This window comes from Pan paniscus, chromosome 6, assembly GCF_029289425.2.
Source record: "Pan paniscus chromosome 6, NHGRI_mPanPan1-v2.0_pri, whole genome shotgun sequence".
Taxonomy (NCBI): Eukaryota; Metazoa; Chordata; class Mammalia; order Primates; family Hominidae; genus Pan; species Pan paniscus.
The window spans coordinates 33,011,411-33,026,042 of NC_073255.2; the positions used below are offsets into that span (position 1 = coordinate 33,011,411).

The window sequence follows — 14,632 nt, forward strand, 5'->3', positions numbered from 1 at the left end:
CCAAGTTTTAAACCATCTCAAACTAAATCCTCAAGAAGGATAACTGTCTTTAACACATTTTAATACATATAATTTATACTGTCTTTTAACCAGCTTGTCTAAGTAGGTAGGCAATGGGGTAAAATTATTACTCAGCTTATATAAATTATGGTTTATTCTGAAATAACTGTTAGCGAGAATGGATGGGATATGCAATGACAGCCTTCTGTAAGTCAAGAGAAATTATTTATTTATATTACTTATATCATACATATTAATTTATAGCATTATTTATATTTATTTTTTACTTATTATTGGGAGTAAGGGGAAGAACTTGAACTAGTAACATTTCTACCAGAACTTCACAGTACCGGTGTTTTCGCTTTATTTTAAACTAGCCATCATGAAAAATCTGATTTAATACTTTCAAGCACTTTCAGTTATGACTATTCAATCATGATATGAATCAGCAAATTTGTTGCTCCATTAAACTGCTTTTAAGACTACCAAAACTTGCCCAGCTCTTCTGTCATACCTTTAGCAGAGGAAATGGAAGAAGCTATTACAAGGACGCCTGAAAACTTGAAAAGTTTCAAAACCTGGACAATTACTCAACAGCATTTTCCTCTGAAAGACATTTTGTAGACGTTTCCCATGATTATCTCCTATTCCGGATGGCCCATCAAATCACATTCTAAACAGGCATTCAACACTTATTAAGCAGCCACTGTGTGCAGAAACAGCACTATACTAAGCAAAGGAGCATAGGGTTCTGCCTCATTTTATTCCTGCATAAATACACAGCAGTCGTGATTTATTCTCTCAACTTTGTAGAAACGTGAGCTGCATCCACATGGCTGAATCCATGGCATTCATTTGGACTTCCTGGGGGCAATTTACAGGTTCTCTGGATTAGACAGCCCCATTGGGACATCGCTCGGACCCTTCACCTTCTAGCCCACGCAGGACAACTCGCTGGCGTCGGTCACACCTTCCGCAGGTGGTTGGACCGCCTAAGCCAGATGCACCCGGCCCACCTCCCTTAGCAGGGGTTCCGAATAGAAGTGTGAAAATGTGTGCAATGACTTCTGCAAATCAGAGGACTTGTTGAAAGGTCCAGGGGTCCAGGCGTGAAGGGAAAGCAGCCACCCTGCGGGGCGCCCCCTCCCCGGCGTCTCCCGGGCCCGGGGCGCTGCGCAGGCCGCCGCCGATCCCAGGGCGCAGCCAGCGCACCTCGGGCCTAGCACCATTAGAAAGGCAAATCGCAGAGCCGGGGTGCATTTAAATGCCCGGCCATGGGCCCTGGGGGTGTCTCTCCAGCGGAAGCCGCCGCAGGGGCCTCCAGGGCGCGTCGACCCCGGGGCGCTGGGCGCGGCCCGCGGGCGCACCCAAGACCTCAGCCCGCAGCGCCCGGGCGTCCGCGCCAGGCCGGGGCAGGGGAGGGCACCCAGAGCCCCCGGGCCCGCGTCCCCGGCCCCGCCCGGGCCGCTCGGCCGCCTCCCAGGGAGAGGGCAAGCTCCCCGGCCCCCGCCCGCGGCCGCCGGCCCCGGCCCCCTCCCGACGCACCACACCTAGCAACCGGCGCTGACAGGACGCAGTGGCGGCGGCGGCGGCGGGAGGAGGAAGCGGAATGGCTGCCGCGGTGGAGCCACCCCCGCCCCCCCGCTCCACCTCCCCGCGGCTGCAGCCGCCGCCGAGCCCTGACAGCTCGAGCCGGGGCGGAAGCGCCCGGCGGCGTGCAGCGCCCGCCCCCCGCTGCCCTCAGCGCCTCGGGCTACTCCGACCACCCGGGCCAACTAACTCCGCGACCCTGCCCAGCGCTCAGCGCCCGCCGCCCGCCACCCGCCGCGCCCTCCGCCCCGCGCCCCGCGCGCCGGCACTCGGCCCCGCCGCCCCGCCGCGGCGCTCCCCGCTCCCACCACTTCGCAGCCCGCGTGCACGCCCCAGAGTCCCCCAGCCGCCCGCCCGCCCGCCCGCGGCACCTCGGGGCGCCCGCCCCCTCCCCCACCCGAGCCCGCTCCCCGCCCCCCGGCACCTCGCGCCCCCGCATCCCGCCACCCCCACCTCGGGGCTCGCACGCGCCCTCCCCGCCCTGCCGCCTCCCTCCCCGCCGGCCACCCCTGGCCATTCCGGGGCTCCCCGCCCGGGCAGGAGTTTCCGCGCGCCTGGCACCCCCGCCCACCCCCGGGCCATTTACCGATGTGGTTGTCCTCGATGTGCTCGATGAGGTCGGCCAGGGTGGGGAAGTGGAGTCCGCAGCCCCCGAATCGGCAGGTATTGGAGAAGAAGGAGGCGGCGGCGATGCCTGTCATGGTGCTACATCGAGAGCCCCCCTGGTGTCGGCTCTGCGAGCGCCGGGCGGGCGAGGGAGGGAGGGAGGCCGGGTGGGGTGAGGAGAGGAGGGGCTGGGGGAGGGGGAGAGAGGCGGGGTGAGGGGAGCGGCGAGGACGGGACGGAGGGAGAGGGGGCGAGAGAGATGGAAGGAGAGCGAGGAGCCACCGGGAGGCAGAGGGGAGGCGGCGGCTGCGGCGGCGGCGTCGGGAGCGGCGGGGGGAGGGCGGGGGCGGGGGCGGGGGGAGGCCGCCGCAGCTGGGAGGAGGGACCAGGGCGCGCGGCTACAGCTGTGCGGCCCCAACCTCAGCGCGCGGACCCAGGCCTCACCTGCGAGCCCTGCCACCAACTTTATCTCGCTAGGCCTGCCCTTTACGGCTTGCCATCCGTGCCATCTGTTTGGAGCCTCCTTGGTTATGTATATGACGTTCTTAATACACCCACATCGATTAATTACACCTACCTCCCTGCGAGGAGAACTCAGGGAGTTACCCTGGCCCCTCTCGGGGACATTTTTTTGTACTCAGCCACCTGTCTAGGTGTGACACATTCACAGGGGACCCAGGAAAGGTAATTGTGTGCACCTTCTTCTTTAAACCTTCTTTAGAAAAAGTCCACATTCTCCGGAGGTTTGTACTAACTAATTGATTTTAATGAAGCTTTCCCTCTAGGCCAGAAGAAAATCTTAGCTTTATTTAAATTTCAAAATAGAGTGCTTGGTTGTCAAGTGCATTTGCCTGTGTTTTACATATGTGCCACGTTTTTTATACTCCCTGCTCCTTCTAGGAAAACAAAAACTAAAATAATTTCATCACCCGAAATTACAGCACCCTACTGCACCCACTCCACCATCTCAGGTCTGGTAATTAACCCATCCTCGTTTCAGCCACTGCAGAAAGGACAGTGCACTGGTTAAGGCTAGAAGGAGCGGAAACAACGGCAAGGGACATAGTGACTCTTCATTTAAAAAGGAAGCGATTTCATCCTGTGAGCATTTAAAGCATAATGTTGACCAGGTAACCACTTAAGTTGAATTTAGTAGCTTCCCTGAAAACCAGCATTTTGCTGAGAATCAATTACTTTCTTGTCCCCACCCCCTCCTCCAGTTGCAGTCATATTTCTGCTGTAAAGTGTGTATTTTCCAGTAGCACTTTTCCAGGTGTCTAAGAAATATTACACATTATCAGCAGTTTGTGACCCAACAGTACATTTTTTTATTAATATTAATATATGCATACTGAATTTAGCTTTTTTCCTTATGGCAAATTTCACTTACCCTCTGGTGCAGATGCATGGAGAAATAGTATTCCTCCCTCCATAAACTCTATGCATCTCTATCTAGTGTTATTTCTAATAATGGGATTGTTTGCTTTTCATGTAAGTGCTTAGAGTAAAGGCACATGTAATATGTCTGTTGCTACAGGAAGTTTTATGATCTGACCATCACCGGTGGCATTTTCTCTTCTCATCTCTTCTGTCTTGCAGCTCACAAGGTGACAAACTTGCTGAGATGAGATTCGGCTTGGGTGGGGCTGGGGCAGCTGTGTCTTGAAGTTCAGTTTGGTGCCAAGAATGGTTTCGTGGGCCCAATGAGGGTGGGGGCAGGGCCCTGGTGGGCCTGATAATGAGCCAGGGACCCAGTTGGCAGGGGACTGAGGCCAAGGCCAGACAAGGGTCTAAAGAGCAGAAGTTAGAATTCTAGATCTTGAATTAGAATTTTGGCAGCTGTGCAGTACATTCAGCTGCCCAATCGGGGAAGGCCTTCAGCTGAGAGCAGGCAGAATATCTGGCAGGCACACACCACACCAAATGACATGGAAATGCAATACAAAACTTCAGCCAAAAATGATGCCAAAACAGCCACCCTTAGAGATGAGTGTTAGGCACCCCCACTATGCAGCATCTGGGAGCCCCAAAAGCTTCGAAGAAGTAGCAGTTCTGTCCTCCAGAGGAAAAATTGTCTACGTGGAGTTATTAACTCCCAAGAGTGTGGAGAGGTGGTTCAGGCAAGAGAGTTCCGAGATGGGAAGTGCCAGAAATGTGCAGGTGAAAGATGAAGGAAGTAAGGGGCCTGGGTTTCACTAATGCATGGCTTTCTACTACCTCCTGTCAGTTTCACTATTCCTAAAATAAAACCTTGCTAGACCAAATTGAAAAAAATAGATTTTTTAAAAAATGAAGTGAGCTAAAATAACTTCCAAAGTAAATCAAGATTTTGGTTTTTAAGACAAAATTATTTTCTCTACCTTGGATAATTATTACTGTTTTGTAAGGAATCAGTTCATTTTGCCTGAAAATAATCCACCCTACTACTTCTTCATATGTGACTGAAGCTTTGTTTATGTGACGTTCTGCTCATACTACTTTTTAAAAATCTGTACACTCTAGGCATTTCCGGTCTTTATATAAGATACATGATTATGATTTCTTAGATCTGGAAGATACTCTGGCTGTCAGAACCACTGGTTTTGGAGATGTGGTAAACTGAGGCCAGGGGCATCAAGCAAGTTCTCCCAGGTGCACGCAGACAGTTTTTTTCTCTGTATTCATGGTGCATTTAGAAGGCATTGATAGGCAATAGAAGGACAAATTATATATAGATAGTAACCACAGGCAAAGTTTTTTAAAAATTGCCAATAGCATGCTTACCTTTCTGTACTTATATTTTTAAAATGTTTGTTTCCAGGATATCCCTTTAGATAAAGTCAACATCTAAGCTACAAAAATATATAAAACAAACAATTCAACTTATTACATCCGAGAGAGAAGGTGATGACTGATATACCTCTGTACTGGCAAAAAACATCTGTCTGATTTGGAAAGTAAAAATATTTGAAAGGAGAGGGAAAGTGAGGGAACTGAGAAGTCAGAATGATATGACAGTGGCTGTAGACAAGAAGCATTCTCTGGGTTTAAGAGCCTTTTCTTGAAAACCATCTGTCTCTCCCCAGAGCCCAGTGCCTCCCAATGTATAGGCACAAAGTATGGATGTGCAGTGGCCCCATAATATGGTACTTAGCATTACAAATGGTTTGAGATCGCATAACAGTCTCCCCAAATCCAGCATGTCCAGTGCCCTCGAGATGGGGCAGCTGCCGGAAGGTGTGAATCCACTGGTCTAATGGAGCCAACTGAAGACACTGAGGATCCTGCTTCATACAGCTGTCTGTCCTCCACATACAGGAATTGGTTTATTTTGGCATACACTGATAATCAAAACCGTGCACTTCCTGTGTCCTGTGTGGACATCTGTTAATGATGCAAGAGGATCTATATGAACATTAGATTCTATCTTGAATCTAACTCTATAGTGCCTTCAACTGTAGCTTTCTCTGGCTTTTTAGATTGTTTTCCAGGTCCCTCTTGAAGTGCTTTTCAGGTTTACTAGATATTTCTTCTATTGTCACCACTGTGTCGAAGGAGCAGATCATGAACCTCGGTCTTCTTCAGCTCATGCAAGTCTGTGGACGCTTATAATGTCTGATGTTCCCTGGCTCTTGAATGCTAAGGCTGCCACTTCCACCAACAGCAACCTTGGCCTCAAAGGGATGCCTTCTTTTTAGGCTCCATCTTCTTCTAAGGAGGATGATTTCTATTCCAGGTTTTATTGTTTAATATTTATTTTTCTGTATTTATTTTATTCCAGCTCAGAAATGAATCAGCTTTATCTGCTCTCTGGTGATTAATTCTCATTTTGTCCCTCAGTCTCATTTTGCCTAGGATTAAGAGATAGCCTTAGAATGAGTAATGGGGGTATTCTTATTAGTTGCCACCAGTGACCTCATGAGTGTTAGCCCCTAGCTCTCCACCTGGCTGCTCCTGCCTACTGACTGTATACATAGTTTTGGCATTTATTTCCAGTTCCTTGAAGGACTTTTCCAGAACTAAAGTAGTAAAACACCCACCCAATCACTGCAGTTCTAATTGAGCATCCTGGGTCCATTCCCCTACGTTATGTGCCACACTACTACCCAGATGATAACTCCAAACCCAAATCCGATGGGAGCCACTGCTGCTCAGGCCACCCCAACCTGAGATTTAGAATAATGTTAACAGAATCAGCTAAGCAATTACTGTTTCATTTTTGCCTTTAACCTATCTTGATTGAACATCTATGCAAAGCTCCTGTTACACAACTCCAGAAGGCTCTATTTATATAGGCAACTGCATGAACAGTGACCCTGGGATCTGTGCAGCCTTGCAGTCCTGTTCCACTGTGCAAGATATGAGGGATACAATTTGAATAAGACAAGCCCAGTCTCTCCTCACATGGGAGAGCACTAGGTGCTTTGCAAAGTCCTCCTCAATCTATTCTAAGGGCCTGCTAGGGGTGGCTTGGTTGGACTCCGTGTACTACCCTCTTGGCTGCTCTGGTATCTATTATTTCCCTTCTTTCCAGCTTTGGCTCACTCAGATGATAACTTCAGTTGCTGTTGACTGTAATGGAGCCACTAAGGCCACTAATGCTTGTAAAAGACCGCACAGCCTTTTTTGCCCAAAGATGTGTTTTTAGGCGTCACTGATTCTCACCCAGCAATGCACAGTCTTGAGGATTTCTATAACTTCAAAGGCTACTAGCACCTTTTTTGTTCTAGCTTTTTGAGGTTTTACCAGCTCACACTATTGCAGTCCGTTTCCTGTGGACTCAGACAAGTATCACTGGAGATTGGACTAGAAGATCAAATTGGGAATATTCCATGATCTCATCTCCCCTGCTAGAATGTCTTAGTGGTAACTTTCACTACCAGAATAGGCTTCCTGCTTTTCAGTGACCAAAATTGATCCCAGCCTTACCTCCTACAGTTTCCACACATGTATTGACAGTTCAAGATGTACCAAATCATTTTAGTTTTCTTTCTTCTTCTTCTTTTTTTTAAGATAAGATCTCACTCTGTTGCCCAGGCTGGAGTACAGTGGCACGATCACGGCTCACTGCAGCCTCGACCTCCTGGAGTCAAGCGATCCTCCCATTTCAGCTTCCTGGGTAGCTGGGATTACAGGTGCACGCCACCATGCCCAGCTAATTTTTTGTATTTTTTTATAGAGATGGAGTTTTGCCACTTGCCCAGGCTGGACTCGAAGTCCTGGGCTCAACCACCTTGGCCTCCCAAAGTGCTGGGATTACAGGTGTGAGCCATTGCATGCTGTCATTTAGTTTTCAAAATGCGCTCACTTGTTCAACAAAAACCACCTTGCCTTTCTTTGCAAATATTGTGTAGCCTGTCTGGAACATTTTTTTTCCCTCTTCCCTATTCCCTCCCCCAAATACACTGCAGCAACTCAGCATGTCATCTCCTCCAGGAAGCCTTCCCTGTAACTCCCTCCTCTTCCTTCCCTGCTGAGCTGGATGCCTGTCATCTGTGTTCTAGCCAAATTCCCTCTGCATCAGATTCTAACTGCTGGCTTACTGGTCTTCCATCTCCTGTGTACCAGTAGTTCTCAAACCTTTTGCTCAAGAATCCACTTGAAGCTTGATCTCATTAATATTTATATTTATTTATAAATTATATACAGGTGCTACTTTTCACATATAGTATGTATATTATAGGCTGGGCACAGTGAGTCACGCCTGTAATCCCAGTACTTTGGGAGGCTGAGGTGGGAGGACATTTGAAGCCAGGGGTTCGAGACTAGCCTGGTCAATATAGCAGGACCCTATGTCTGCAAAAAATTAAAAAATTAGCTGGGTGTGGTGGTACACCCCTGTAATCCTGGCTATTCAGGAGGCTGAGGCAGGGGGGAATAACTTGAACCCAGAAGTTCAAGGTTACACTGAGCTATGATCACACCACTACACTCCAGCCTGGGCTACAGAGTGAGATTCTATCTCTAAACCAAAACCAAATGTAGTATGTGTGTTATGAAATAAATCAAATTCTTTTTAAAACAGGAATAGAAGGCCTAGTATCTTCATACCATACCGCAGAGTATTGCCTGGCCCACATCCTGGGGTGAATGCATTCCTCCTTGGAGGCCTCTGCACTTGATGGTAGCCTCCTTGAGAAAAGAAACTTTTATTTATTTTTTTTTTAGCCGGAGTCTCGCTCTGTCGCCCAGGCTGGAGTGCAGTGGCACGATCTCGGCTCACTGCAACCTCCGCCTCCTAGGTTCAAGCAATTCTGCCTCAGCCTCCCGAGTAGCTGAGACTACAGGCGCCCACTACCACACCTGGCTAATTTTTTGTATTTTTAGTAGAGACGGGGTTTTGCCATGTTAGCCAGGATGGTCTCAATCTCCTGACTTCATGATCCGTCCACCTTGGCCTCCCAAAGAGAAACTATCTTTAGGCCTGCACTGCTCAATAAAAGTTGCATGGGAGTATAGTTCAGCACTGTGATAAGGCAGTGTGCTAAGACTTCAGTTTTCAATGTTAAAGCAATTTCTAACAATTTGTTACTGTTCCTCTCTTATGTAGCATCGAGGAAAGATAGTCTTCAATCTCTTAGCTTGGATAGATTACAAGTCATTCCTTCCCGTGGTTGTGGACACACTTTTGACGAGACCTCTTTCTAAGGTCTAGCACAGGGACTGTGCTGTGCCAATAACAGGCACTTAGAAAATGCTTGTCTCATTTGTTTTGATGGTGCTAGTTTACTAGTCTCTGCTGATGCAAAGCCATTCAACTGGACAGAGATAAGCAGGGAGCCATTCAGCCATGACATGAGATCTGACACTAGCTCTCCTTTCGTAGACTGACTACGATACCTTTCCCTTTACACAGATGTTCAAATTCATTATGGTGATTATTTTAAATAACTATTACCACATTCATTGAGTGCCTACTATTGGACTTGATGCCTTAACACAGAGCAGTTCTTAAATCCCATGAGGTAGACAAATGGTGTTATGCCCAAACTATGGATGAGAAAAACAAGACCCTGGGAATTAAGGTAACTTGCTGAGGTCCTTAAAGCTAATAAGTGCTGGAACTAGGATTTGAACTCAGCTCTGTGTGACTCCAGAGTCCTGGCACTTAACATTCTACCCGTACTTGAATTTGTGGATTATAGAACACTTTTGTTCTCTCCCCTTGAATCTGGGGGCAGGCCCATGCTCACATAAATCACAGAAACTGGGCTAGAGGGGCAACAGCATCCTAGTTTGCCAAATGCACTTAGGTGAGGATACTGAGAATCAGGATGGGGAATTGATGATGGAGATGTCATGAGGCCTCCAGCAGGAACTGAAGCGCTTGGCTTGGCTTTTGCCCTCTGTTTCTCTATTGGGAGGTCCTCTCATTGCTGTTACCAAGCTTGTTTCTGGTCTTAAATACCTTATTTTAAAACTAAACTTTATAGAGACGTCAGACTTTTAAAAGATACCCTTGGGTTGCTCTTCACCCTGTTCCTGACAACCTCCACTCTGCGCCTTCCTGCTGGTGATTTTGGGGTGGAGTAGGGAAAACAGGCATCACCTCTCATGAGGAAAGGTGACCCTTTTGCTTTTGTCATGCTCTTTATCTTTGTCTCCTGTTTTGTAAGGACTTAACTCATGTTGCCTTTCAGCTAATTGTTTGGCATAATTATATTTTCTGTTGCAATTTTTGTTCCCAGAGTCACAGAACAAACAGTCCCATTAAACGTCATCTCAATGGGCTCTGCAGCTCAATCCTTTCTTTTCCAGATCTGGATCAATGTGGAGGCTACTTTTGCCTTTCAGAAAATGGACCCAGATTCCAGTCATTTCTCTAGGAAATGACTTTTCCCCTGGGTTTTATAACTCAATTTGCCTTTCTGTAATTTTCATCCCATTATGTGTTTGCCAAGATAAATGATTCTTTCTTCTCTGTATTACCTTATATACGTAATGCCTTTTCTTATTTATAAGGCCTCAAACTCAGAAGCCTTAGGGTCAGACACAGGATGCAATGAGAGAAGAGGTGTGTGAATGCACCTTTGTATTGTGTGAATGGTGGGGCAATGGTGACCTGGAGAGAACTGTTCTTTTAAAACACTGGAAAGAAAACACATTCCACCTGCAACCCACAGTTGGCCCATGAACCTTCCAGTTTGCACCCTCTGTTTTTCCTTCCATGCCACGGTGCCCAACTTAGATTACTGTTATGGCCACAACAGCCCAAAAATATCTGGATTAATTATTTCTCATCACTGTGAGATTAGATGTAATCTAATTCTTGTTGTTAACAATTCAAGAAGGGTCATTTGCACCTTAAACACATCTTGAAGATAATATCTGAGCTGCCCAGGTAAACGGTCGTATCAGAGGGAATAAATAGTTGATAAGGACTGCCTTCCTGGTTCTAACACTTCTTGGTTCTCAACATCTTTCTATATTACCCAGTGCAGATCAAAGTCATAAGCAATTTTTCAACAAGCTGACTATGTAAGTACTACAAATTTATCTAAAGCGAGTGCAGTAAAAGATAATGTTGTATAGTACCTGACCAGTCTTCATCTATAAAATAATTAACAAAACCCTTCAGTTGGTAGGTTTGGACTGCCCAGTCTTTGAGTATTCCCTCTCCTGTGTCGGCAGCTCAAAGTCACATTACTTGCAAGGTATTCTCTTTAAAAATGTGTATAGTAATCAAACATTTTAGATAACGGTCTTCAGGGTTAGAGCCAACTCATGACTCCAATTTCTTTCTCTCTCTTCCGCCATTCCCATTCTCACTCTCCCCTTCCCAATCCAATATCCCTCCCCTGCTGCCTTTCCCTGCCATCCCCGACCCCCTGAAAATATGGTGCCTTTTCAAGATTGATTCTTGAATGGGGCCTAGGCATGGAGAGTGTTCGGTATTGTGTTTGAGAAAGTTGCACCAGAGACGAGAATTCAAGAAAGAAACAAGAAAAAGGAAATTGGGAAAGAAAACTAAAAAGGGGCAGAAGCAAAGGTTGAGAGGATCTTTTCTGTCTTCTCTCTCCTGTGCACCAAAGTCCTGCAGCAGAGGAATCCTCTCTTCAGATAATCCCTACTCGGTCTCTTATTCATATGAACCACAATCAAATTTGCATCTTATCTTCCTTATTCTATACCCTGATCCAAAAGACTGATCAGAGGAAAGGTCTTCACAAAAGTTCAACATTGAAAAGACCTAGATCCTAATGCCAACTCTATTTTTTGACTTACAGATCATTAACCTTGGGGAAGTCACTCCTCTGAGACTTCTTACCTACACACTGGATTTAACAGTACAGATCCTACCCAGCTTCTGGGGATGAAATGAAATGCTGCATGTGAAAACACCCTGGAAACTATAAAATGCTAATCAAAGATGAGGTATTATCATTATTATCTCTGAATCCAGTGCTACAAATGCTATGGCATGTGGTCATCTAACCAAATTTTCTTTGATTTTTTGGAGAAGGGTGTGGATGTTACAGGCTGGTGCAGCTATAAGGTAGAGCTTTAAGTTATAGGAAGGAAACTTTAAGTTGTCAACCATTGCTATTTCAGAGACATCATGAAGATGTGAAATCACTTTGTAGCATACCTGCTTTATTTTGAGATGAGCCATTTGAGTGGACCCTTTTGAGTGATGTAGACATAGTAAGACACTTATTATTCTGGGGGGAGTGCAACAGGTATTGTTTTAGTTTTGGTTTTGGTTTGCTTGACTAGGGCTTGAGGCTTCAGCTCTGCAGGCAGCTGGAATCTTGCTGCCAAAATGATTGGTTCGGGAGGTGGGCATGTGGCCAGAAAGTCCCATCAGAGTTAAGTTCAGTGCTTTTATCCAGCGGTTATCTGCATTTCTATCCAGATAAGCCTCTGCCTGCTCTCTTCTCATCATTTGAGAAGGAAGCACGTAGCCCAGTTGATGCTGGCAGACATCTTAAGACCATGAGGGACTTCTGCCTGAGGACAAAGCCAACTTGGCAGAATGCAGAATTAAGAGATCTCAGAGAAACTGAACTGGAATTCTGATAGAACTGTGCCCGAAGCCCACATTGGTCTTACGCTGTTACATGATCCAATGATTCATCTTTATTGTATAAGCCAGTTTGTGTTGGGCTTTAGAGTACTAGATAGTGACGGCGAAGTCATTATCCTAAATGATACAGAGTTTGAAGGTTTCTGGAGAAGGGGTGGGAAAGTTTACATAGTGTTCAGGGAGCTTACTGGAGGAAGCTGCCCGTCTCTTAATCTTTTTTAATGAGGTTCACAGCAGTGAACCTGCCTCTGATGGGCTAAGGTGGGACCACCTATGATCAGCTGATGGAGAGAACACTGCAGGAGGGAGACCTGAGCTATCACAGAGGCAGGAAGGCTGAACTGGGTCCTGGCATTGGGGTGAGGCTGTGGATAAAGCTGTGTCACTAAGTTGATGGCCGTGAGTATAGTCCGTAAATACGCCTATGTTCAGTTTTCATAGATTCTGCCAAACCATTTTCCGAGCCAGCTTAGCAATTTACATACTCACCATCACTGGTTCAGAGTTCCCAGAGCCTTTTACATTTACATTGTCTATAGGCTAAATACATTTCAATTCTCTTAAGTTTTTTTTAAATGCAAGTGTAACAAAAGTGCCTGAGTACCTGCTGGCTGTAACCTATTCTCCATGAAATAGGAATATCTCAGCACCCCCATCAAAATTTTCCTTCCTGATATGGCAGTCATGTGGGGAGAGAGAAGGGGAAGGAGTGTGTGGGGGGCAAATGATGAAGGGGTGGGTAATGGTAGGGAAGGTTGTTTTCTGCACAAATAACAGCCAGTCAAAAACATTTTATTACACTTAGGTTGATTCCATGTCTTGGCTATTGCAAATAGTGCTGCAATAAACATGAGAGTGCTCATATCTCTTTGACATGCTGATTTCATTTCCTTTGAATATATATCCAGTAGTGAGATTGCTAGATCATATGGTAGTTCTATTTTGAATTTTTTGAGGAACCTCCACACTGTTTTCCATAATGGCTGTACTAATTTGCATTTCCATCAATAGCGATAAGAGTTCCCCTTCACCTGCCTGCCACCATTTGTTATTTTTCCTTTTTGCTAGTAGCCATTCTAGTTGGGGTAAAGTTATATCTCATTGTGGTCTGATTTGCATTTCCCTGATGATTACTGATGTTGAGCATTTTTCATAAATATCATCGAGGAATGAAGGAATAAAGAAAATATGGTATTTTCACTGCGATAGCCTGAGGAAAGAAAGAAAGAGAGCAGAAGAGAGAGAGAGAATGTGTTATCCATAAACAGTGGAATACTATTCAGCTATAAAGAAAGAATGAAATCCTGTCATTTGCAGCAACATGGATGAACCCAGAAGACATTATGCTAAGTGAAATAAGCCAGGCACAGAAAGACAAATATTGCATGTTCTCACTCAGGTGCAACTTAAAGAAGTTGATCTCACAGCTGCAGAGGCTGGGGAGGAAAAAGGGGAGGGTGAGATGGGGAGAGATTGGTCAATGGGTACAAAATTATAGTTAGATAGGAGGAATAAGTTCTGGCATTCTGTTACACAGTGATTCTGGCTAACAATATTATATTGTATATCACAAAATAGCCAGAAGAAAGGATTTTGAATGTTCTCACCACAAAGAAATGATAAATCCATGAGGTGATGGATATGCTAAATACCTTGATTTGATTTTTACACAATATTTACATGTATCAAAACATCACACTGTACCCCATTGATATGTACAATTATGTTTCAGTTCAAAAGAAAACAACATTCCATTATATTAAATTATTCAATATATGTTGATGAAGCAAGCAGTAAGATTTGGTATTATTTATACTATTGCTGGTTAATTTTATATTAATTTTTACTTAAAATAATGCCTCAGTTATCCAAAAAACTTATTTCATTGGACTTAGTTGACTAGTGGCACCAGCTTGTTAAGCATGAAAGATTTACTTGAAGATGGAGGAGAGAGTTGATATAAATTTAATTGACTTAATATTTTCATTTAAATGTATATCTCCTAAAAAGCAAAACATGCAAACTGACAAAACTATGCATGTTCACTCAGGTACTACCTAACATATTCCTATGTTGCCTTTCATGGGTTCTATCCTTGGAGTAGGGGGTGGCAGCCTCATGAATTGGAGTCCATGTTTCCAGTGGCAATGTCTTTCACTGTCTATAGGTAGGCTTGTCATATATGCTAGATTAGTGGGATTATTATCAGTTAGTGTTACCTGCCAGCCTTTGGGAGCTAATGAACAGAGCTCAGGAGTTTCTGAATTTTTCTATGAACTTGTTCCTGCCATGTTACAGTTGGCACTTTCAAGAATTCACATTTTCGTGCATTCATAGACATCTTGTGGCAGAGACTTCTAGGTGCCTATCCAATATCTATTCTCACCTTGCTCCTTAGTAACAGGATGAGAATAAAAAACATACTGACTC

The 14,632-nt window shown here is 45.5% G+C and overlaps 1 protein-coding gene across 1 annotated transcript in view; it reads right to left on the reverse strand.

The window, feature by feature from the left end:
• Positions 1–2,723, reverse strand: part of JAZF1 (JAZF zinc finger 1) — a 349,829-nt gene extending 347,106 nt beyond the window's left edge. The window contains exon 1 of the mRNA XM_034963845.2: positions 2,177–2,723. Coding sequence (XP_034819736.1) covers positions 2,177–2,291 — 115 coding nt within the window. The 5' untranslated portion in view covers positions 2,292–2,723. The remainder of the gene's footprint in view (positions 1–2,176) is intronic.
• Positions 2,724–14,632: the final 11,909 nt, after the last annotated feature.